General features: G+C 38.5%; 1 protein-coding gene across 2 annotated transcripts in view; it reads right to left on the bottom strand.

The window, feature by feature from the left end:
* The window catches only part of CTNNAL1 (catenin alpha like 1), a 63,382-nt gene that overhangs the window by 3,988 nt on the left and 33,586 nt on the right, over window positions 1–25,808 (bottom strand). The window contains exons 4-15 of one of the 2 annotated variants that reach the window (XM_033079020.2): window positions 24,188–24,307; window positions 21,534–21,623; window positions 21,056–21,226; window positions 19,866–20,066; window positions 17,955–18,041; window positions 14,826–14,984; window positions 12,433–12,525; window positions 11,969–12,119; window positions 5,966–6,003; window positions 2,763–2,813; window positions 2,511–2,665; window positions 256–304 (exon numbers count right to left, since the gene is read on the bottom strand). In XM_033079020.2, the coding sequence (XP_032934911.1) occupies window positions 256–304; window positions 2,511–2,665; window positions 2,763–2,813; window positions 5,966–6,003; window positions 11,969–12,119; window positions 12,433–12,525; window positions 14,826–14,984; window positions 17,955–18,041; window positions 19,866–20,066; window positions 21,056–21,226; window positions 21,534–21,623; window positions 24,188–24,307 (1,365 nt within the window). The remainder of the gene's footprint in view (window positions 1–255; window positions 305–2,510; window positions 2,666–2,762; window positions 2,814–5,965; window positions 6,004–11,968; window positions 12,120–12,432; window positions 12,526–14,825; window positions 14,985–17,954; window positions 18,042–19,865; window positions 20,067–21,055; window positions 21,227–21,533; window positions 21,624–24,187; window positions 24,308–25,808) is intronic. The other variant, XM_033079070.2, reaches the window with a different exon arrangement.

Genomic DNA, 25,808 nt, shown 5'->3' with positions numbered 1-25,808 from the left:
GTCCATTGAATTTACCATAATGCCAGTTTGCTATCCCTCCTCCTAGCTGGAATCTATCAGTGTAATGATGTCTGAAGCTACTGCTGGAACACTGGGAAGTTCACTTTCAGAATATGTATCAGAGTTAGGCTGCTCAAAATCTGCAGCTGCCAGTCAATTCAGGGTACACTGTACTTATGTGTAAGGAATCAGATACTTAAGTTCTTGTTTGGCTTCACTCAGTGTCTATGCCCTATTTTGTTAAAAATACATTACCTCTGCCTGATGAAATAAATCTTGAGTAGTTTTCAGAAGTCCTTCTCCTCTGTGGGAAATAACAAAAGCAGAAGATATGCCATTCATACACTGCAGATTATTTTGCTTGCTGCTTACAAAAATTATAGTCTCACCACTGAACATTTTACAGTTCACACCAGTGAACTGTAAATATCAGTCTTTTAGAAGATACTAGACACAACAATAACTACCTACAGGAACTGCATTAAAAAATATTACACAAACACCTCAGTAGCTACAGCCCTGTTGGGGAATTAACAATGGCTCATAAGCTGAACAATCCACATCTCTGGCATACTAAGTATTATTGGATTAGTAGGTAACAAAAAAACCCCTCAACTCTGGTTAAAAAACCCCAAGCAAAAGTAAATTCTTCAAGTAAGAAAGCTGACATTGCACAAGCAAGTTTCAGATAAATACTTTTCAGTACAGCAAGGATCAGTAATTCTCATCTACAGGTATACACTTGTGCTTCAATTCCCTTAAATTTTCTAAGTATTTATTAACATACAGTAATTTCACGACTATAAGGCGCACCCCCCCTGGGAGTCGGCAAATTTCGCAACTTTGTAGATCATATAAGGCACACCGGACTATAAGGTGCACCTTTTTTTTTGCTGCGAAGATCTGCACCGTGCGCAACAAAGTAACAAATTAGTAACGGAATCCCGTGATCGTGGAGTTTACTGGCAGGTGCACAATTTGGAAACATTTTTCACAGATCGGTGTAGGCTTTCAAAGGCAGCCCCACGCGCCATCCCCGTGCAGTGGGCCCTGGCACTCCCACCCGCCCCCGGTGCCAGCAGGCGCGGCTTGGTGCAGCCACGGGGCTGCCTCCCCCTTGCAGCTCCATGCTGCCGCAGTGCTGTTCCCCCTCGCGGCTCCACGGAGCTGCTGTGCCATTCCCTAGCTCGGCTCAGCACTCCCGCCGTGCCACCTGTCCCTCACTCGGCTTGGTGCTCCTGCCGTGCCACCTGTCCCTTGCTTGGCTTGGTGCCGCCGCCATGCCGCCTGTCCCTCGCTCGGCTCGGCGCTCCTGCCGTGCCATTCCCCCTCGCGGCTCTGCTGCCACTGCCCCACTGCCTGCCACTCGCTCGCTGCAGTGCCGCCACTGCCCCGCCGCCCGCCCCTCACTCGCCGCGGCGCTGCCACCTCAGGCACGGTTCCCTCCCTCTCCCGGCCCAGGCGCTCCCGGAGCAGGGGCTCTGCCCGCAGGATGTGGCACGGGATGGCCAGCATGGACTCAGCCACGCGGCCACCGTACACCTTGAGCGGCCGCTGCTGCCACAGCTGCTTGATGCAGGCAAAGGCAGCCTGGGGACACAGGGACAGTGAGGGGACAGTGTGAGGACAGCGTGGGAGAAGCTCTGGGTGCCCCGAATCTTCGCGTGTGCCAACGTTTTTGTGTCCCCAAATCATCTCTGCTTTGGGTGCCAGGTTGAGCTCAGCTCCTGAGTCCTGCTCTGAGTGCCAGGCTCATCTGAGCTCAGCCCGCCCCTCGCTCGCCGTGGCTCTGCTGCCTCCCCGCCCCTCACTCGCCATGGCGCAGCTGCCCGCCCCTTGCTTGGCATGGCGCTGTGCTGCTGCCGCCCATCCCCCACTTGGCTCAGCGCTGCCGCTGTGCCGCCTGTCTCCCGCGGCTTGGCACTGCCGCCGTGCCGTTCCCCCTCGCGGCTCCGCAGTGCCGCCTGTCCCTCACGGCTCTGCGGTGCCATGGTGCCGCCTCCCCCTCACAGCACGGGGCTCTTGCGGCACAGGGCTCCCACAGCGCCGGGGCTGAGGTGGCTTGGGGGGGGCCGCGGCTCCTGTGGCTCAGGGCATTTGTGGCTCGCACTTCCAGGTTGGCAAATTTCTGAACTTTGTACATTATAGAAGGCGCACCAGACTATAATGCGCGCTTCCGGGTTTGGGGAAAAATTTTCGTCAAAAGGGTGCGTCTTATAGTCGTGAAATTACTGTACTTCTTAAAATGTTTTCTGTACCCAAGAGTCATTTACATAGATGCCCTCCAACAAAATAGGTGTTTAGCCCTCTAAAAATAAAGGGTGTTTAAAAGTAGGTGGGTTTTAAGCAGCTTAAAAATTTATAAAAATTTATAAAGCCTATGGACAGAATCAAGTTCCTTTCTAAATGGGTCCCAATTATTATGCTCTGAAAATGAAAATTTGTTATTTCTTATAGACACTGTTAATGCTCTTTTTCCCACCAAAATTTGCCAAGTGCAGTGTATTTACCTGGTAAATAAATACATGGAGTAGGCCATACTTGACATGCCTTGCCCATGTTGCACAATCTCATTCTCCTGATCCTCCCATTTCTCTGTCTCAGAATCCACATCAGATGTTAGCAGATGCAATTCTAATCCAAGTTTTGCAATTTTCGCCTGTTCCTGTAAATGGTAATCATACTTATGTCACTTAAAACAGGTTCTTCAGACAAGATAAAAATATGAAATGAGTTTTTTTACTAAAATGATGGCATCTTACCTCAGTATCTAGTTTGACTGGCTTTAATGCTTTCAGATTTGCATTATGCTTCTGTTTCAAACAAAAAATAATATTTTTAAATAAAAGGAATTGGTAATAATTTTACTAGCAAATCTTAAAAAGGTAGCTCTATATTCAGAGAAAGACTTGGCAGGAGAGTTCCAGAGGTTCAAACTTCTCAGCAGAAACTGAGAACCTGTTCTGAGCTGTCTGTCCTGAAACAGCAGGTGCAGATGCCCTCAAATTGCAAGGAAAAGACCTCTTCCACAGTACCCAGGTTCCACTCACTTCCTAATGCAGTACAACTCTTCCCTTTACCCTGTAAATCCTCAATAATACTCACGACTAAACATTCTTAAGCAAGTACTCCTGCACTGATTTTTCTATCACTGATTGTACTGAGACAGCAAGGATGCTGATTTGGCTAATAGCAAGCTGATGTAGGCTACAACCCATATGAATGCTGATGTGAGGAGGCAGCCCATAATTCTGTATCACTCTGGAGAAGCAGCTGTAAACAAATACTGACACTATGATCTTTTAATGGGTTTCCTTCTTTTATTTAAGTCATGAGCTATCCAAAATATCAGTCTGGCTGCAAGCCAGATATTAGCTCATATTAAACAATAATTAGTGATACTCTGAGTGGACTACCTGCTAAGGCAGTGCTTGCCAGCTGCATGGCACTCAGGCAGTAATTCATCATTTATTTCATAATTATTTGTTCTTGGCTTTAATTTCATGTGTGAGTGCTGTCACTGTGCAAAGACAGCAAAACCACCAGGCGTGGGAGGCACAGTCCACATCCAGAAAGCACTGGACTGCAGAGGAACAGTACAAAGTTGGTTCATAACTTGGAGAGGTGTGAGCCACAGGAGGAAAGTGGCTAATCTTAGTGCCCAACTGAGAGCCTTGTCTGAGACACTGAAAAACTCTGAAAAAACCTGCTGCTATTCACTAGTGAGAGTACTTGGGCAAATTAGGCTCAGTAATGCCTGCAGGGGAAAAAATAAACAATGTGAACAGTATCAGAAATGAGACTGAGGTGCCATCTCAATTTCTCACTCTAAGAATCTGAGCAAAACCACTCATACTGAAGTTCCTAATGCAATTTGGTGCTCAGTTCAGCTTTCCACCATTTCTCTTTTCTCATCCAAAGAAGTTTAAATATTCTGAATTTTATGAATGTCTACCCAGATTAGACACTGCAATTCTGTCTATGTATTAGAAATGCTGATCTCATATCAAAACATTTAGCACAAAGGACTGATACTCCTAATTGTGATTTGACTATACTGCATATTAGAAATGCAATTTCAGAAATGCTGTTTTTAAGGTAGTGTCTTAAAAGAAGAAAGGAAGACAAAACCAAACTAGATTTGTTTGTAAACACAAACTTTGGTCTAGAAGGCATGGCAAATATTTAAGCTGCAGAGTGAAGGGTATTCAAGAAAACCAGTGCTGGTTACAATAAGTAAGTTTTTCTATTCACAAACAACTTAAGAAAGCTCAGAATGTTTTTGCTGTTTTCTCCACTCTAATGTTCACTTGCATTATTTAAATAGTAATAATGTTAAAAGTCAGTTCAGCAGCTATGTTATTCTGCTTTTAAAACATAATTCAACACTTTATAAGGAAAAATACACATTAAATACACACGTGAATCATCACTGCTGCTCTGGTCCTCATCTACAGCATGGTCAAGGCTGGTACTCATTACCAGCAAACAGCACAGTGGCAATTAAACAGATGTAACAAAATATGTGATCTAATTAGATTGGCAGGAACAGTGTGGCCTCTGTGCAGGGACAGCGTGGGCGTCAGCCAGGCACAGCAGATCTGTGGTGGTAGTACAGGGAGGAGAGGCTCTGCTGAGAGGAACAGCACCAGGGAGGGAGGCAGTTCCAAAGCTAGGCAAAGAAATTACTCTGTGAAGAAACTCTGGTGTCCTGTGGACACAATCCACATTTCCTGTCTACTTTCAAACTGTGCATTTATAACTCCCCACAATGGTAAGTGTCTTGCAAAACTCAAAAAAGAAGGCAGCAACCTTTCAAACAATAACACAGCAGAACTGTTTAAACGCTGATCACAAAATTTTTATTGAAGTATTTTCAAAAATATATGAATCTATAAGTGGAACTCTGACTTCAGACATTTAATCTCTAAATTATGAAGTCCAGAAGCTATGTGTCATAGTCAAACTGCTCAGGGACAGAAACCCTATCCAAAGTTTCAATATTCAGTTTCATAACTGTGAAATTCACCCATGCTCATGCAGCCTAACATATTCTATTTAAATCTGCAGATTGGATTTATAAAACTTTTTTTATGAATATTTGATTTATAAAGCTTTTTTCATTAAGGGTTCAGAAGTTGTGCTTGAAGCTGTAGAATCGCACAACAGAAGACATGGAGACAGCAGACCATTTCAAACTCAAATTCCTCAACAGTACATGTTAAGGAAAGAAAGCAAGGAAAGAAAGAAACAACAAGAGCTTACTGTATCTTTTGAGACCATTCTTTCCCTTTTTCCTACCCATGGAAAGATTCAGTTCATAGCAAGTGAATCAAATGATGGATTACATGACACTAGGTTTAGGAGGTTTCCTAAACCTAACAGACATTCTCAGAAACAGCGTAATATCAATTATAATCATCTGAGGATATTAAATACCTCACACCTAAAAACTGGGTATTTGGTGTAACTTTTTTCTCTACATTAAACACACTTAAGATCAAAGGAGCAAACAAGAACTCATTATTTAAAGAGGCTGCAACAGGCTCCAACACAACCCCCTTGTTTCAAGTAGGTTAACTCAGGCTAACTACAATGTCAAGTCTTGGTAGTATTAATTATTTTTTATTTTAGCTTTCAGTATATTGCAGCATACTCCTACTATTTCAATAGCAACAATGCAGTTTTATATTATATAGCATGACAGTAGCGTATCTGGTAAAAACTAATGAACGGGAATTAAAGTTTATAGACAAAGTGATTAAAGCACATTACGTAACTAGTTACATTCATCTTCAGTCTGTTTATGATTAATTTAATAAATTGATAAACTTTGATATTTTACTGTCAGCCATGCAGTCAGGATGCATGTTATCAAGATACTGTTATGTCTCCACCAAGTTGTGACAGGGAAAGAAGTCAGAGAACAGCAAATACAAAGTAAACAAACGCAAAAGCAACTTACCCCTGGTCTGGGCAGCGATAGGTAGACACGCTTCTCTCCTATGAAGAACACACAGGTTTATACCAAAATTTGTATGCAGATTTTGATCAGTGGGATCAAGTGCCTTACTTCATCCTTCCTTAAATTGCAGTACTATAAAAGCAAATTACTTACCTCTAATTCCTCCTCTCTGAATACTACAGAAGATCCTCTCTCTCATGCTTTCAGAAGACAGGCTCAGAGTTCTGCACTGCTCAGATTTTAACAACTCAGCTTCTCTGAGCATTTCCCTCAGTGGTATTTCTACTCCCCTGCATGTATTTCACAAGAAGTAAAGCAACTCTCTCCAGTGGCTCACTAGCTACACGCACTCATTTTTGTCGCAAAATACGGAACACAAAATTGTAGCTCCAGGTATGGCGTTTCTTAGCATGGGTTGAATAGTCTGAAATTTGGACTAGACAGTGCCACTAGTGAGAAATACCTAGGCAAGTTTTCCTAAGTAATGCAAATAAAACTCTCATGTTATGCTGTACTATATGTATCCCATGCATGTTGTATTTTATAAAGAAGGAAGTTCTACAGCATTTTATACACGTATTGAATTGTTTCTTGTTTTGCCAGAGGCCTACATTCCAACATTCCAAGTCTGAGCAAAGCAAATTAAGAAAGAAAAAATCCTTTTTGGGTGTTGTCTAGAAGTTGATAAGAAGACTCTTTTCAGTAAGAAACATTGCCTGGGCTAACAGCCTGAGATTAGAGTTTCAAGTACCAAAAGACGTGATAGTCTATGAGTTTTTGCATTTATTACAATAGACTCAGGAGAGGAAAGTCTGCTAAACCAAATTAAAATGACAAAAAACCTTAAGAGCTAGTAAAAAAAACAGTATTACCAAAAAACCCAGAAACAATAAAAAAGCCCCACCCCACCAACTAAAGCCCACAGGCTACTACAATGGATGCCAATACAGGTTTACACAGAGAGGACGCATCACAGCAAAGGTCAGGCAACAAACCCCTCTGCAACAGCCAATTCCTCCTCCTGTATCAGCTCCTAGAGAAATTCCATTCTGAGTCCTCAGAAGACAGTGCTTTTGTGCATTGAGGATTTTTTGAAAGCATGCCCTTTATCTCCAGACACAACAGGAAGATCGTAATCTCCATGTCTGGGCAAATGACTCCTAAAATTTTAGGACACCAACAAGTGTCCTTCAACCCTCTTGAAAAATACAAAAAATGGAACCTTCCTTTCTAAGATCACCTTTTCCTTCCCCTACACAGTTTTGCAAAAGATGAATGAGCTAACAGGGCACAAGCTGCATAACCTTTTTTCCTTTTTTTCCAAATGCAGAGTTATTTGGGTATTAATTGCCCAAACATGTATCCAAGCAAGACTTCTCCCTAAAGACTGATACAAATTATGAGAAGTCATTTACAATATCCTATACATCAAAACATCAGCTAAAGGGCATGTAAGAATGCATGTAAGACATACCAAGAACAAAAGTGAACTTGCAATTTTAAATGCTTCAGCATAAAAGATCTCCTTAGAGCTACGTAAAAACTTGTTGTGCCTTGTTACAAAGTTCAAACACAAAAAGCTTTGACATAACAAATGGAATAAAAATACTCACTGAAATGACACAGAACTTGCACACACAAGGCAGGCATTCAGAATTATGGAAATCAAACAAAGTGGTGGCAAATAGAAGTAAGAAAAAAATGCTCTTCTAGTAATTCCCATTATTTGGCTTAGCAAGGTTTAGTTGCTCACCATATTCAAAAAGAAGATCTATTTATTAAAAACTATTTCTTGGAACATTTTAAAAACCCCTGAAGACCACAAATTACACACACAAAAAACACACTTCATCAGACCTTTCAAAAGAGCAGATCAACTCAGGTCAGAGATAATCCTACTTAATCAGAAAATACTTAATTCCATCAGTATAATCACAAAACTTTTATTTTAGTACATTAACAGAATATACATATATATATATTTAGGTATTTAATTTTCTTAGTTTGTGTATCAGACTTTTGCTATTATATCAAGAAGCTTTTTTCACCCCATGATAGTCTTTTTTGACTCTGCCTTCATTTTTCCTAATATGTTTTCTTAAACATGTTTTTCCTTCTTTTTTCACTTAAAATTAATTTTCACTATTTCATTCTCTTTGTCTTCCAGTTTTCTGCTTTCTGTTAGTTCCAATCCTGTTTTTCCTTCCACAATACACCTATTTCAACTTTTAACTCCCACTTGCAATGTTACTTCTTCTCTGAGAATATGGCAGCATGCCTGCTTCACTCTTCTTTCTAAAATTTGAGCTTCCTAATTCTGAAATTCTGATCTGTATCACCCATTCATCACTACAGCCCTTCAAAAACCTCATGGTCATTCAACTCCTCTCAAATTAACTGGGCAAAACAAGAGAGGAGGGCAGAAAAGTATGTTATCCTCAGAAACCATTTTCTCACTTCTGACCCAAGTTACAAGGGAGCAAACCAGAGGATTATTTATTTACATTCTTCTCCACCATGTTCAAACCAAAACATTAGATAAAAAGAGACTGGTTGACATCCAGCAGCTTGGATTGATGAAAGGTACTTTTGTCAGGTGGTTAATCTCAAAGTGCAAGACCCTCAAAGTTAAGCATCAAATGGAAATGAACCACACAATCCCACTGTGGGCAGAACCAAACTTCCCATGCCTGGCAGGAGCCATTCTCTTGAGGAGCCCGTCACCCTCCTCATCCCAGCCTGAACACATCAACATTGTGGAGAACGAGTCTCCTCACTACTGGATTAAAAAGTGGTTTAGGACTGAGCAAAAGAAGGACAGCTCTACCTTGCTGTACAGTTCTGCACAGTACAGGATTATTTCCAAAATACAAACAAGGGTTCCTGGGCTGTGTTATGCTCACCAACCTCCCCCACCTATGAATCCTGCTCCCCTAGAGAAGCCCTTTTCAATTTGGGCATGTTCTGGTATATAATTTCATTAAAATTGAGTAAAATATTGCTTCACTTTCAAGCTTAATCCAGCTCCTCCCATATCCATTTGCAACCTCAGCATAAGAAATACCTTGTTTTATCTTATTAAAAAAACACTGGATAAGGAGTGATGCAATTGCTCGTAAAAATAAAGAAATGAGCATAAACAATGTGAATCTAGTGTAATCAGAAAAATGCTTCTTTTATTTGATGTGTCCAGCACATTTAGTCACCATTCAATTTTTGCATCTTAAGCTGTATTCTGACCTCTCTAACAAAGCTAAACATTTAAATTGGTAGTACAAAAATACAAGATTTTGAACTGAGGAAAAAAAAATATACCTCTTACTGTAATTCTATCTCTTGGTACATACAGTCACAATTTTACTATGAATAAAGCACTTCATACATTTTAGTTTGTAAAATAAAGCCACTTTTACCAACCTCAACATTAAGACAAGTATCATGAATTATGAAAAGAATAAAGTCTTATCAAATACTGTCAAACTCCACTGTGTTTGGAGGCAAAAGTTTTGTGAATGCCACTCCTATAATCTCTTAGCAAGTAAATACATTAGTTTCATTTATTTACTGGATCACCAGTTGTGTTTTCTTGGAGAAGAAAAATATTGGAAGTGGAAAAGTAACTTCAGGGTATTTTCTGGTAGAAAAAAAGGTGGGGGTATTATTATTATTATTTTTCCACTCTCTTTTTTTTTAGTGAGTCAGTCTGAAGTCCAACAAGAAAAAACAAGCAAACAAAACCAGATTAGCTCACAATACAGAGGAAAACTTTGTAGAAGACAGGTGGATATAAGAGACCAAACTACTTCTAAGGATAATCAGTGTCTACTGTGAAACAATCTAGATTCAGAGGAAAGTCTCTTTCTAGGCTGGGCCATGTGACAAGGAAAATGGAGATTTCTTGACAGTGTTTTGGCAATACAAGATCTAATGCACCCAAGGCCACAGAGAACACAAGCTATGCTTAGTGTCTTACCAGTGGTGGTGGTATCAGAACACTTCATGCTGAAAGAAAGACTGAGGAAATGAGAGACACTAACAAGAACACACTTGAGTGTGATTACGCCAAAGAAGAAAAATCTTCACTGCATCACTCATGATGGCCTCCAACGTGCACAGCAACACCTATCCATTCTCCTTTCCCTTCTTCAAGCAAGGGCATTGGGTTGCCCTTGTGAAATGATGCTTTAAAGAAAGTGGAAAATACCACTGACAGAAAACATATCATCTTCCATCAGCAGCCCCAAGAGAATATTATTAACTACAGAGGAGGCTGGGCATCTGACATCAAGAACAATTTGTTTGGAGAGCCAAGAATATGTTTTGCTGTGGCTGCATGATTCTCATCCTATTATTTGTAAATACAGTAACATCTATACATATACATATGCACATGTGCACAGATAGATATAAATATTTTAAAAGGTTATCATTCGACCTTGCTAAACATTGTATGCATATGAAAAAATAATTGGATACTGCATGACCAGCCCTAAAGATTCCAAATTTATTTTAACACATTAACAATAGCATAATATCATAATTTAAGTTTCATTTTATAAAATAGTCTCTTTAAGGAAAGCGAGTGTGACCCTGGCTCCCAAAACAAACAAATGAAAAATCTGCTGAAAGTAAAAGGCCCAAAACCAGGTTTTTGATTGCTGCACATATCTAGGTGGTACTCCAGACCAAAGTGGAAGAACAGCTAGAATAACAATCATGTTTTTCTCCAAAGTCTCAAACTGCCAATAAGCTACAGTACACAATTATTATTAACCCACTCAGAATTTCAACATATTTCCTTTTTATAAGTCTTGAAGCTCAGGCACACACTCATTCACCAACCAGCAGCAACAATTTCAGATATTCACTCCATGATTGGCTGCTACTGTGCTCAAAATGCTGGCAGTAAAGAACTGCTTACACAAAAAATCAAGAAGAGAAAGTTAAACTACAGAATAAAGTCTGAAAGTGAAAAGAGATCTCAATAGCAAGATGAAGTATTGTATCACTGATAAAGTGTTAGCTAACCTGAATAAGGATTTACTTTTTCTGTATCCTGTATACAAAAAATTAAGTGCCTGTATTCAGCTAAATCTAAGCTTTTGAACCTGAGCAATTTTCTTAAAAACACAAGACATTCAGTATTATAATATATTACATTCTATCTGTGTGCAATTATACCTTAAAGACTGAAACAAACACACAGCTCTGAGAAGTATGACAGGCTACACTAAAGACATGATCTGAAAGAAAAATATGTGGTATAAAAATGAAAACCAAAATGACTTCCATTTTTAAAGGTAAATTACCCTATGCTAAAAGTAGACACAATTTTTTTCCCTTAAGATTCCAGGATTTTCTGTTACATGTTGTACAAATACCAATAAACTTACCAACCAGAGAAAATTTCCCAAGATTGTGCAGAGTCGTCAGAAATTCCATCCAGGAGAAAGGACAGCAGTTTAAAAATCAAATAACTACATTCACTACATTATGAAGTGAATACAAGGCAAGCTGACAGTATAGAATATATATATGTATTTTACACAAATACAGGACATTAATTAAACATGTCACAATTCAAGTTGTATCTTGACTGTCATGAATTGATGATATATCCTAGATAAAACACAGGGTGGGTGAAAGCCCCACACCCCTTGTATTTGGACACTGCTGGCAAAGAGCTGTGTTGCACACTTTTGTGTCCTTTGAACAGCTCCACTTGATTTTACTAGAACCAATCCCAGTGAAGAAAATTAAACACAGCTAATGTTACGTAAATCAGGTCTTTAAATATTTGGTTGCTTTTGGTTGAAAAAATTCAGTGGGCAGCCTGATTTGACAGCTATACAAACCCAACATATTTGTCTGTTACTACCTAAATCCCACAGGATGTGGAACTGTTTACTGCGCTCCACTCTTAAGAAACCAGAATTTCTTAAATCACACTTAAAATTCTTAGATTTGAAGTTACATTTTTCTATTTCTACACAGCCTTCTTACCTCTTCTTCCTTCAAACACATCGTTGATTTCTCTTAACAACAAAGACATGTCACTCAGTTGAGACTCCCAGGCCTCGCAGAACACCTCAAGATTTTCTTTTGCAATCTTGCTAGATGGATGTAATGCCAGGGTTTCTGCAGCAGAAATTATCTGGACAAAGAACAAAGCATTTGCTACTGCAAGTCCCAGTACATAGTGTTCCACATGAATTCACAAATGCCTCCCCAGGCAAAACACAAAATTAAACTGCTACTATTACGTCTTTGTAGTGTATTCATCTGACATTTGCAGGCTTGATGATCTTTCATATTCATTCTTTTAGCTACCACCCAGAATTAGAGCAAAATTCCTTCTTAGAAATGAATGCTTTGAACAGGTAAACATTAAGTCTCCTAAAAATTCACATGAGTAATCTTTATTGATTTATGTGTAGTCGAAGAGGCTAGCTAAAAGCAGAACATACCTGTGGGCCAGTGACCTGAAAGGTATCTTCTGCATGTATGCAAGTAATCTCAAGAGGCTCAGTTCCAGAAACGTGCCTCAATAAGCGACACATCTGAATTATTTAAAAAACCATGAAAACCATTAGTAGTAGAAATTATTAGTAGTGAGAAAAGGTGTACGTACAAAAATAATGTGTACAAACAAGCATGAAGTTACTGATTGTCCTTTCAAACGTTTACAGGAGACTGCAGAGCTGAGTGCTTCTCAGGGAGAATTAACAGTAAAAATGTGGCTAAATACTGACTTGAAAGTTGTGGAAAACCATAGAGAGAAAAGGAAAGTCTTAATAACTAAATTGAAGTTAAACAAAAAGAATTTTACATATTTATGACTGACTAAATCTAAAAGTAAACACACACATATAGAACTTGGAAAAACTGTAGAACAAATAACTTTAGTGAACAGGCTGATTCAGCAATAAGTGACCATGTGGAAAATTTAGGCTTTCATCATCCAGGGGACTGAGTTATCTTTGAGCAAATCAGTGTCAAATTACAGTAATTTCACGATTATAAGCCGCACTGAGTATAAGCCGCACTTCCAGGTGCCAGCAACTTTTTGTCCATACATAAGCTGCACCTGATTATAAGCCGCATGTTACAATACAGAGTGTGATAAAAGGTATCTATTCTATCACCATCTGTTGAGGGTGGGGGCAGTGATCTTTATCTCCACAGCAGATATTCTAGTAATGGGCCATCCATTGAAACCAGGCAGGGCATTGTTCTTTATCTTTTCACAACCCATCCTTCCTCCAGCGAGTCATTTTCTGCTAATGGCCATTGAGTCCCACTGTGGGACTGATAAAATTACTTCATCCCATTGGAAGTTGCTCCAGCCAAGGGGAAGAGCCCAACATTTTTTACCAAGATAAAAACAGAGGTTTTGGGACATTAAGGGAGCCCCTTTCTCCAATGGACTCCAGAGGAAAACTGGATTTCTGCACATCACCACTGGACCTCCGGAGGGAAACTGCACCTTCTACAGGAGCACTGCTCCAACTGAATCACATCTGTCACTGCAAGAGGACTGCAGCCACCATTTAATGGGACTGCTACCAACACCCTGCCTGACTGGGTGTCAGGTTGTACTCTGACTTTGTCAGGGTTTGGAGTTTGTTTCTTTGTAGTACTGTATTTCTATTTTAATTTCCCTAGAAAAGAACTGTTATTCCTAATTGCCATATCTTTGCCTGAAAGCCCCTTGATTTCAAAATTATAATAATTTGGAGGGAGGGGGTTTACATTCTCCATTTCAAAGAGAAGTTCCTGCCTTTCTCAGCAGACACTTGTCCTCCAAACTAAAACAGCAACTTTTTGTTCTTTGTCCGTATATAAACCGCACCTGATTATAAGTCACACTTCGGGTTCAGACCAAAATTTTCGTCAAAATGGTGCGGCTTATAAATGTGAAATTACTGCAGTTTAGGAAAGTAATGCTACTTCCTTCATCCTGTTTTTTTTTAGGAAGATTAAGAGTCAACTTTGGGTTGAGAAGGAACATGGAAGTTTTTAGATCGAAAGGAATTTGTGAGACAGCACATATCAAACGTATTGCACTGTCCATCATCAAACATGCTGTAAGGTCTCACACACAAGCAGTATTTAACCTCCTGGTTATGTCTGAAAAAAAAAAAGTCTCACTAGAACACTAAATAGCCACAGATCAAGGGGACATGAAAGTTGAAATTAAAAATTCAAAACATTCTTCTGTCAGTCCTGGAAGTTCAAGGGTATTGTTTCTGCATATTCATAGTTCTGGGAGGAATCCTCAAGCTCTGTATATCATAATTTTTTAGAAATAAGTACTGGATACCATGCAAGTACAGGTGCTGGCATCACCACACTTCAGATCAAAGTGATCAATATTTGTACGTCTCCTGCTGGCAGAGGTACCTCTGCTTGTCTGTGAAAGAGACAGCAACAAGGTAACGTGGCTGACATCCCCTCCACACACTGCTTTTCACAAAGGAAGAAGATTTTCAGTGGTCCTCTTGACTGATCTTCAAAAAAATCAAACTCACTGCATTAAGAAACTTAACAGGGTATCTCCAGCATTCCTGTACACCTGGATTCAGCTATTGCTGGATGTCTGCTGCTTGAAAGGGGTAATCTTCTACGCTTGGACCTAGAAACTTACTTTTTTATTAATATTTTAGGCCAAATGTCTACATACAGATCAAGTCTAGATCCATGAGGAGAATTGGGCACAAATGTAAATCCCTCCTACAACACTTGCAATAAAAAAAAATTACAAAAACACAGATCAAAGCCATCCTAAAGAACAGATTGATGCAAATCCACCCACTCATTTTCTAAGTGTCATATACAATGAAAGCAGCTGTGAACTCACCTCAACAAGCTGTTCTTTCTGCTCTGATAGCTTGCAAGTATATTCTGCTACAGCTTCAAGATTTCCTTCTACTCCTGTGATTTTTAATGCTTTGAGAACCATATGATCCGTATGGTATTTTAGAAGATCTGCTGCCAGAGATGTTGCTGCACTGTGGACCTTGAATAGCATGAAAAAAAGGAGAGACAAATATGGAAGAGAAAAATCTATCCAGTATCAAGTCAAACAAGTTTAAGAGACAGATTAATTTTTCAAGAAGCAAAACATTTATTGGCATGAAAGCTCATATATAGCTTGCTTATTATCTGGAGTTTTATTCCTTCAATTACTACTAAAAGAACAAATATAAAATCATTGCAAAAAAATAAAAGCAAAAAAACTCCCCCCAAAAACAAGAAAAACCAACTCCATAACCACATATGGAGAGAAACAAAAGAACAGCTGGGTGAAATGAGGACATGAAGTTATCACACTACTGCTTTCTGATTATGTTACAGATGGGGAAAAACCAGGTGCATGAATCTGTGGATCACCAAGTTCAGCAATAAGCAAAGCACATTGGTCATTTCAGTTCTCTTAAAGAACACATATTGAACTGTGTGAATCAGACTGAAGCCACACAAAACTGAATTTATAATATATTAGGAATTAGAATTGTCAATGACACAAAGAAAAGCTTGAGTATAATCAGCTTGTGACACAACCTTAGGAAAGTATAAAGTACCTTTTCTACAAGGGGATGGGTCTTGAAGATGTCTCAATCTTCCTACACTCCCAAGAACAAAGGAGAAACTTCGGATTTAAACACAGTCCTAAATCCAGAAACACTCAGAAACTGTGCTGTGAAGGAGTCTGGCTGATGACAGCTATAAGTGACAGCTGCTGCTAGTTCTAGTAACTAGTCACTAAGTTATCTGCACCCTGCAATCAGCCCATTTAAGAACATTGGTAAAACCAAAATAGCACTCTCTTTAGAAACAGCAGAGTATGCTCACAGGACTACTGTGACACTTGTAATACTGCTCTCATTTTGCTAGACTACACTGAGTACAGAACAAACTTGGTGTTCAAGAGAAAATATGTTTTCAGTTCTTATGAATGCAGTGAGCCTGGAACTCATTCCATAGAGGAGAGTGTTTACTGGAATGGTGTGTTGGGGTTTTTAATTCACTGGACTCCGTTTTCACCCCTTTCCTCTGGCAGTACTTCCTGTGCATACAGGAATAAGTTCTTCTGTATCTGTTTTTTAATTTCACAAAAGATAAGACAACTGAATTATTGCCTCAAAACCTACTGCAACTGTTTTTAGAGGGGGAAGAACCAGCTATGACAACCTGTTATAAACTATTTATGTAACATTGCTCAGATGGCATTAAAAATTAGCACAAATCACTAATCCCAGAAATGAAGTCAGTTCTAAAGAAAGGGTATCTGAAAGGCTTGTAGCGTTGGAGTAAGAACTGGCCATTCTCATTTATATGTAGACTACACAGAGATCACCTTTTTGTTACAGATTGTTTTCATCCTGATCCAAAATAGAAATATACTTCTACTTAATGCTGTCTCTGAGCATGAGCAGTAAAATAATTTCAAGAAAGGAATATAACTTCTGTTTCTTCCATAAAAAGACAGAGATGGGTGAGAATTATACTTTAGCAAGGCTGCCTTTTGTTCTCAGCCACTTAGGCTCCCTAAACCATTTTAATTAGAGTCACAATATTTGAATTTAACCAGCAAAAATCCTGGTTGCTGACTGATACACTGCAGCACCCCAGGTCAGACTGACAGGACAAACTTCAGCCATGTACAGAAGCATGGCCACTCTGGGATCAATTCAATCACTACACAGAGAACAAAAGCAACATAATTCTCTGAACTTACTTCTAAGAGCACAAACCCTTTCTTTCACACAACATACTCTGGCCACCTGTGGCTTTAAGATCTATGTAATTAAATAGTCACATCCTAATTTGACTGTGAACTCTTCCACCTCATTCAGCACCTGGGAACAATGTTACTCAAAAAGGATAATCTTACAGTTAAAGCACTGTGAACTGCACACATTCCAAAGTGAATGCCATTTTGGAAAAGCTCTGCTACCCATTTCCTCCATAATGGTGACCAAATTACAAACCAGCACATAATTGAAGTGCAAAAATTATGAATCCTCCACTTTCTGGAGCCCAACACTCTGCCTGACAGTAGAAATGCAACTGAACTCAGACTGAAAGCACTGTTCAAATCTTCAGGACAGCTGCAGGAACTAGAGACCAGAGGACAAAATTTCTCATTTCATCTATGGTAAAAAAGAGAGCATGATTTTTTCAGCAGTTGAGGTTTTCCAGTTACAGTAACTGACAGCTCAGCCTAAGCAAGACCACCACACTTCTCTAACATCTTTGCACTGCTCTTCATTTCTCCATCTGTTTAAAAAGAGGAGCAATTTGAAGGAGTTGAAAAGATAGCTGAATGATGTGCAAATATTTAGGAAGCTGCCAGAAACCAAATTCTGCATTTGCTTCAATTCTGTTGAACATACAAGGCAGCAATGCTATCCTTAAAAGGAAGGGTGAAGACCCTGAGCAGCAAGTGCAGTCCATCCCATGTACCAAATGAGGCAGCTATTCCATGTGTGTATGCAAGCTGACCTCAGCATACTTGCACTTAGCAAAAGAATAATGATTTACCACAGACACATACACAGCTGCCAACTGCTGAGAAAAAAACTCCTGAGTATAAGGCACTGTCATAACATATTTCTGCTAAGGAAATCAGTAGGACAGGTTAAATACAAATAAACTGCAAATGTAATTTATTAATTTAGGAGAAAATGTATTTGCAAACACTGATGTATGCATCCCCAAGGGAAGTATGCCTTTATATTTAAAATAATGATTACATACATAGTATTTACTTCCAAACATTTATTTTTTGTGGGTTAGCAATGAGCCTGAGCAGCCAACAGATTTCTAATCAGCAAGGACAAAGATGATGTAATTCTGATTTGGTCACTCTTGTCTATAAACAGGGGCAGTCTTCTTGGGTACAGGATCCCATTTTACAACCTCAGGTATAAAAAGTAAGAAATTCCAATTTTTATTCACCTTATCTTGCTTAAACTGCACTTACCTCTCTTTTAAGTTCATTCATGCACTGGCATGTTTTTAAAATGGCTACTTCCAAGTCTTCCATGAGATCCTTTGTCTTTTGGTTTTGCTACAAACCAAAGAAACCAACAAGATATTACACAAAAATCCCAGCAAACCCCACCTTCACATCATATATTATTAGCTCAAGAAGCTTTAGAAGACAGCCTTTTCTTTCTAGATGAAATGCTTTCACTTGTGCAGCCTGTGAATATTCTACTAAAAAAATTCTTTTATAGAAACATTTATCACCAAATTAAATCTAAAACCAATAATGATGTAATCTGATTGACTGCTTGTGTTCAACAGGAATTTATTTCTAAACCCCACTGAGCTTTTTTCAGAAAAAAGATTTCCTTGACATCTGCCAGAAATCTTCTACGTGACCATCCCAAAGTAAAACAAGTGTTAAAGGCATTTTTTAAAATATAAACACCCTTTTAAAATAAAACGGTACCTAAAACGCCACACCAAACATTCTATATTGAATTTAAAAGTTCAACTTGAATTCACCTTGCACTGAAGTTGTTTAGGTGAAACCAAAATTCCACCTCAGTGAGCTCTTACTATTTTATCTGCTACTGTGTCTTTAGTCACAACCAGGCTGGGTTATTTATTAATGAAAATACTTAATGCATAAGCACACATGTGCATGCCCAAGTATTTTCACAGATCATATATATGCATAATCTTGCACCAGGCTCTCATTTCTATCTCTTGAAATGTAGTCTGTAAATTATTTAGAGGTGATTATTTTCCACCAGTAACAGAGCTTAGAAATAACCAAGTGTCCTAGTTTTGACTGGGATAGAAATAATTTTCTTTATAAACCTGGCATGCTGCTGCTTCGGATGTGTGATAAAAGCAACGCTGACAACATAGTGTTAGTTATTGCTGAGCAGTGTTTGCACAGCTGCCTACCAGGGCTAACCACCAACACCAAGCTAAACACAGGTTAGCTCCTATAGCTAAAGGGAGTCTATGTAATTAATATTCTATATGTGTCTTGTTTGTCATAACAATATTCTGTGTTACCAGTAAGATTTATATGCCCTTCAAACTACATTACTGCATTAAAAATACCTGACTGCAGTACCTGATTCAAAGAGGAAAAAAGGGACAAAAATGCTTTCTCATAAGAAATACACTCAGTTAAGTAAATATCCTATACCAGGACACATCTGTCATATTTCAGAGTGTTGATAAGACTTTGTGCTATACATATCCCCAGAAGCAAGACTGAAAGGAAGTCAGCATCAAAACCAGAAGCTGTATTTCCACCTCTGCTTCCCCTTTTGCACGTATCTTCTATCGTTTTCAAGGAACAAGTAAGACAAATGATAGAGGCAGGCTTAACATGCTTCTTCTCTAAAAGCAGCCATCATTTAAATCACGTAAAAAAGGACAAACAAAAATAGCCTTAGTTTTTCTCTCTTCATAATATTAAAAAACTAATTTTTTTTACAATGTTTCCCCTATCCAATAGTTTAACTCTTTCCAATATTCCACTGAAAACAAGAAACGAAACTGTGGTCACTGCTACGGGATCAAGAAAACTGAAATCTCTAAACTCCACCAAAGGATTTAACTATTTAAGAGTGCAATGATACTTCTGTTCACTGCCTTGTTTCCACTCACATTTTCATTAAAATTAGTCTACTACCATCAGTAGCCAATTTAGCCATCAAAGAATCAATGAAGCAATACCATTGGGGTAGGGGGAGGACAGAACATATGGAAGCTGCAGAAGCACAGAACAAACTGTGGCTTGCTTAATCAGCTCCCATTGTGAGGAACACACTCAGTTCTCTCCTCCTAGACCAGAAGAAAGACTGCATTCAAAATTCTTTTCAAAGTAGAGGTGAAAAGATTTACTTTGCTAAAAAGCTCTTACAGCTTGCATCCACACTGAAACCAGCTGCTCTAGTTCCATTTTAGCCTGTTTAGACAGCTCCAAAATGTGTTCTCTGTGCTCATGACTGGTATAGGCAGAGTCTGTGAAGTCTTCTGTATGTTCCAGGATAACTTCCAGCATTGTTGAAAGGTTCTCTTTTGAGAGAAAATAAAGATTCTCACGGAGACCTTCCACCTTATTCTGAAAAAGAAGCACATAATTTTCTTGAGAAAATTGTTGTGATGCAAATCATTTTACATTTTATTTTTCTCCTTAGTGCTTTTTAAAATTATTCCCTTATTTTCAAAATAATCCAATAATTAGCTTGTGTCCAGACCTGCAGTTTGGGGTTTGGGATGTTTTTTCAGAAGTGATAATATAGTCAGCTGTTTACTAGCCCCTTATCAGGAATAACAGCAAATACATCATCGCTCTACTGCTGTCAATAAAAAGTTTTTAAGTTGAGTAAGTTTCAGAAATTAAGCTTGTTCCAATTTTGTTTGATCCTTCCATATCCATGTAATCCATTTAGAGTAGTTTTCTAAAAATGTGTATGTAGAAAATTGAATACTTCAGGGTACTCTCAAAAAATTTCAGTTGAAATTTAAAGAGGGGAAATAGACAAAAAAATAAATTTAATCAAAGTGACAGGTTCAAAAGCAGCAAGTCATGGTTGCTCATTAACTGTTCTTAATGGAGTATGAAATTTAGAAAAGCCTTTATGAGGAAAAACGTCCACTGAGCTACAGGACACAATTTCAATTCAGAACATTTCTTTTGAACGACAGTTTGCTCTTTGAAATGTTTATATGAATATTTTTACATGCAGTTTTAAAAACACTAACACTTACAAAGCAAGAATTCTCAAACAACAACTATTTTAACTATTTTAATGAAAGTCTGATCAGATCCTGATAGTTCAGTTTATTCAATTTCAATGAAATCACCTCAACAAAATATTAGAGCTCTGAATGCATATTGATTCAGAGAGGTGTATTTTGGCAATGACTATTAAATCATAGGCACCTCTTGACAGATTCTTTCATGTTCTGGGACAGTTATTTATGTAAATGCTGCTGAAGAGATGCAGCTCCGTGATCTCAAATCTAAAACCACTTTTTTTCCCAACATCCTAGTTAAGTCAGTTACATCCTATTGGCTGTAGAAAACAATAGTATTTCTACTCTTACCTTGAATTCTTTGATGCCAGAATATATGCTGATGGGGGCCATTTCATTTTCTCCATTTGGTCTAGAGTCAGTTACAATTTCTATTACCTGTTCCAAAGCTAGTCTCATCCGATGAAAAACTCCATCTTTGTTAATACGAGCAGATTCACAGTCTGGATGCCTCAGACAAGTCTTTTTAAAGAAAGCAGAGCAACTATTATGAAAGAGTACACATGCTGTATATTGAAATGAATGCTTCCTGCTAAGGCAAGTCTAAAGAATGTGTTTAGAAAATGCTGCAGTCTTTCTGTTAAACTGCTGTTAAGTCACATTCACACCATTACTCAGAATATAAAGATGTTCTTTCTTCATTCTTTATATTTATACACTTCTTTAGCATGAAATCTAAAGTGGGGCTGAGAGAGGAGAGTCAGCTCTCCTGGCAGATGCCATGCTTTTTGATTTAGCCAAGTTGTGTAAGGTACACAAACTCACTCACCTTTGAAGCAGTCAGGAGCATCATAGTGCACTTCTCAAGAACAGCTCTAGATGCTGCCATTCTAGCCTTTTTCTTCTCATCCTTCAAATCCTAAACACCAAAAGGAAAAAAAAAAAACACCCCAAACACAAATATTACACAGTATCTAAAAGATTAACTGCTTGTGAGAATGGAAAAAGGAAACTCTCTTGCAGGTGAATGGTTTGTGAGAAAGTTTTCTAATTTCTGATAACTGCTATTTTCAGCTGAACTCATGATCTAGAACTTACTTTTCAGACAGATTTTAATTTAAGCATTTATTTTTGGCTCTATTCAATTCAGATTTCAAAGGAGGATCTCCAAGATACAGGGCATGTTATGTAAACAGTTGCTAATTTTGATACCTTTATCACAAAGCATTATTCATAAAACAGAAAAATGAGGTGAAAAGAATAGCTGACAAGAAGTATTTTCTGAAATGTAGGGGTAGAGACAGAAGAACTGCTTTTCATTGCACTGCAGTGGAAGAAATATAAACTAAATCTTTTTCCTACTTGAGTGTTACATTTGCTACATACCAGTAACAAAAAATGTCTTAATAGGCTGAAAAAACAATTACAGTAATTTCACGACCATAAGACACACTGGATTATAAGGTGCATTTCCAGGTGTCGGCTAATTTCCAAACTTTTGCCGATATATAAGGCGCACCGGACTATAAGGTGCACTTTTTTTTTGCGGCGAGGATCCGTCCCCAGCTCCCCCCGCGCAGTTTCTGGCCGAGGTCCCGCCTCCACTCGGCAGCCATGGGCCCCCGGGTTCGCCTGTACCCTGCAGCTGTGGCCTCACGGCCCCGCCTCCACCTGGCAGCTGTGGCCCTGCTGGCTTCCCCCATGGCTTGCGGCTCACACTCCCAGGTTGGCAAATTTCCGAACTTTGTCCATTGTATAAGGCACACCGGACTATAAGGCGCACTTCTGGGTTCAAGCCAAAATTTTAGTCAAAAGGGTGCGCCTTATAGTCGTGAAATTACTGTACTCAGGATTTCTTTGCTCTAAGTACAGAAACTTTTAAAAAACTTTCCAGGGAAAGGTGGATACATAGGCAAAACTGAACTATAGCCCCAGCAAAGTTCATCAATACAGGAGAGTTTAGATTCCAAACCAGAACCAGAATGCAAGGGAAGAGGGCAAGACATGAATCCCTCAACATGAAAGAGGGTCTAACAAGGGGAAGAACTTAAAAGTTTTAACTATGATCTTCTCACTGCTCACAAAGAGCTGAGTGCTATCTGAGTGTCAAACAGGCAACTAAATAGGACTGGCTGGAAGTTTACAGGATGTAATTAATTAATCCTAATATACCCTAGAATAACAAAAACACCCAGATAAATCACAGCAGCAGTCTGTTTTGATACTTTTATACTGTTTGTATTTAGTCATTATGGAAAATCTTTAAGATCAAAATCACATTAAAAACCAAACCAACAAAGCAACCAAACAAGAAAACAGTTCATTTCTGAAATTCTGATGTTACACTCTCATAAATCCAATGGCACTCAAGAAATTTTGGCACACTTCAAAATACTATGAGGGATGTTTCCATCCCATCCATAAAGGTAGTAGTGCCACATAGCAGTCTACACATTGTAAACTGAGTGTACTGAGTAAGTCCTGAAACAACTGAAAAAGTGGTAATGCAGCACTCTTTGCAAAAGAGTCAAGTAGGCAAGGAGGGGAGAGCAGAAGACCACTTAACACTGAAAATGCAACACAGCTGAAAAGAGTACAACTTCCTAATAATGCATGTTTTCCTTTTAAAGGAACAACTGCTGCAGGTAAAAAGTACTTCAGGAAAAAAAAAAAAAAGTTCACTTCTAAGCAGGTATTTCCTTGTGTTTTAAGTAGCTTTCCCAGTAATGTTCTTTGATACCAAGCATGCACACATCAACAGTAAAAGGAAACACATTATGTTGGCCAATTTGTTTATACAAACTGAATTCTGAATTTTGCTAGATATTAGGGACTCTGTGTATTCATATTAAACTCTGGTTTAGTTCTGAACAGAGGACAGGATTATCAAGGGAAAGCAACTAGAGCTCACAGCACAAGTCTTAAGCCTCACCAAACCCTTAAATCTACATGGAAGTAGTGGGGAAAAAGGCTCCCAGTATGATTGAAAGGCTTTGAAAGAGTAGCTGAATGTGAGAACTAAAACTCATTGCCCTAACATAAGGTTTTGACCTAAACCTAGAAAAATATTCCATAATAATAATACTAAAAACAAACTTGAACAAGCCACCAAGCAGATGCTTTATAAGAATCCATTTGGAGTTTTCTAAAAGAATGAAGTCCTTTCAGTACATGCAAATATCAAATACTTCCGTCAAGTAACAACAGACTAACTCTACCAGAGTAATGAGCCAGAAAAGTTAGAGCCAGAAGACAGTGACTGAAGCCAAAACACAATGCAAATAACACACACCCAGGTTACTGGAAGATATGCAGGGCAAACAATGCAGCCATATTTCTGAGGCTGAGCTTTAAAATCAAAAGACATGTTTTGGGTGGAGCAAGGAGAGGGTAGGTTCCAGAGAGACAGGACACCAGCAATTCTTGTGTTTTCTTTTATCATCTCCGAAGAACCCGTACCTTCCTGATAACACAAATACTTACATTTTGCCTATCTCCAGTTAAATGGGCAAACTCCACCATTTCATTTCCAAACTGGCTGAATATTTGTACAAACTCCTGGAAACTACTGACTTTTTCTAGTTGTTCCATTGTTGCAAGAACCTGCAAGATAAGGGAAAAACTATAGATTATCAAGATGCTCAACAAAACCCATTATCATTAAATTAGGTGTATTATTATTTCCAGACACTTTTAAGTATAAATACTTCTTCTTGTGTAAAATGTATATATTTTGTTACTATTTAAGCATTAATAACCCAACATCCAGAAATCAAATGTAAGTTAATTATCATGCTTTAAAATGTTGTCAGCTCTCAATTTTCCTTGCTCCTCACAGTATTAAGAATAACAGTATTCATGGATTCAGCTTCCAGATTCAGGAAAATATGTCTTTAAATTTAAGATGACAGTAAAAAGTGCAGATTATATCACTGTGTTATACCTCTGCATTGTAACTCTCCATTTCAGATGTCTAACTTTTAAAGCCTACAACCACAGTTGCACAGACATGTTTCAGACATGGCTCTGTATATTAAATAAAAAGCAAGAGAATTCAGCAAAACTGAACAAAAAAGTTAGAAATAAGTGAATACACAGTTTTATACTTTCCATCCGTAACAACCTACTCTAACTCTGGAGATTTTTACATATAAAACAAAGAACTAAATATACCCAAGTTATCAAGCCCTTACTCAAGATACATTAAAGCATGTAAAAATCAGCATTCTTTTAAACATTCAGCAAAGACTATCATAGAGCTTATAAATTACTGATTACTGAAGGTATCCTGTGAAGTCACTACATTATGCATTATAACAGGAATTAACATCTGCTTTTTTCAGGTTAGATGTAAACTTGCTAATCTCAAAGTGGTCTTTCAAATCCACTAAATGTCTTCAGAAGGAAAAGCACTCAAAGCAGCTCTGTATTGTCTTTCAGACTGGCGATAAGACACTGCATGAAAATTTAACAGACTGTACTTGAAAGGAAGAAACTTCAACTGATTTTTCCTTTTCTATGCCAAAATATCTTCCCCACAACTACTAAAGCACCTGATTTATGACAAACTGCCCCTTCTCTGCAACCCTGGCAAACTCTCTTAGAAGAAACAAACATTTGTTTGTGGCAGAGCAGCTGCTCAATCTGTTGTAAGCTAAGCAAATACCCCACTAAACCCTGTGACTGCTGTGGAATTCACTGCTTTATCAAGCAGTATTAGACTACAGCAATCTGCCTACTGTGCTGGACAGCCAGTTCCACAAAGGCTACAGAAACAAGGAGTTTTCCTGATTGGGGTGTTTATGCTGTGAGAAAGGCTGTAGTACGAAGTACGAAGGACTTGGAAGAAAGATGTATAAAGATATGAAAATAGCAGTATGAGAGATGGAAGGAGAGAACCACAGGACTGGGAAAGTGAGAATGTAGAAAAGTAAATATGGATAAAAGAGGAAAACATACAAGCTAAGCTCCAACTTCCTCTTCTAAAAATAGATAAAAAGAAACATTAATGATGCTCAATCATTCTAGGTTTAAGCAAATTTAGTACTTTATGAGTATGACATTGGTTGCAAACAACTGTTACAGTTTTCTGTGTTTCTCTTAT

This window comes from Catharus ustulatus, chromosome 1 (assembly GCF_009819885.2).
Source record: "Catharus ustulatus isolate bCatUst1 chromosome 1, bCatUst1.pri.v2, whole genome shotgun sequence".
In the NCBI taxonomy this organism is placed as follows: Eukaryota; Metazoa; Chordata; class Aves; order Passeriformes; family Turdidae; genus Catharus; species Catharus ustulatus.
The sequence above is the reverse complement of the archived record's forward strand: the minus strand, read 5'-3'. Positions and strand labels throughout refer to the sequence as shown.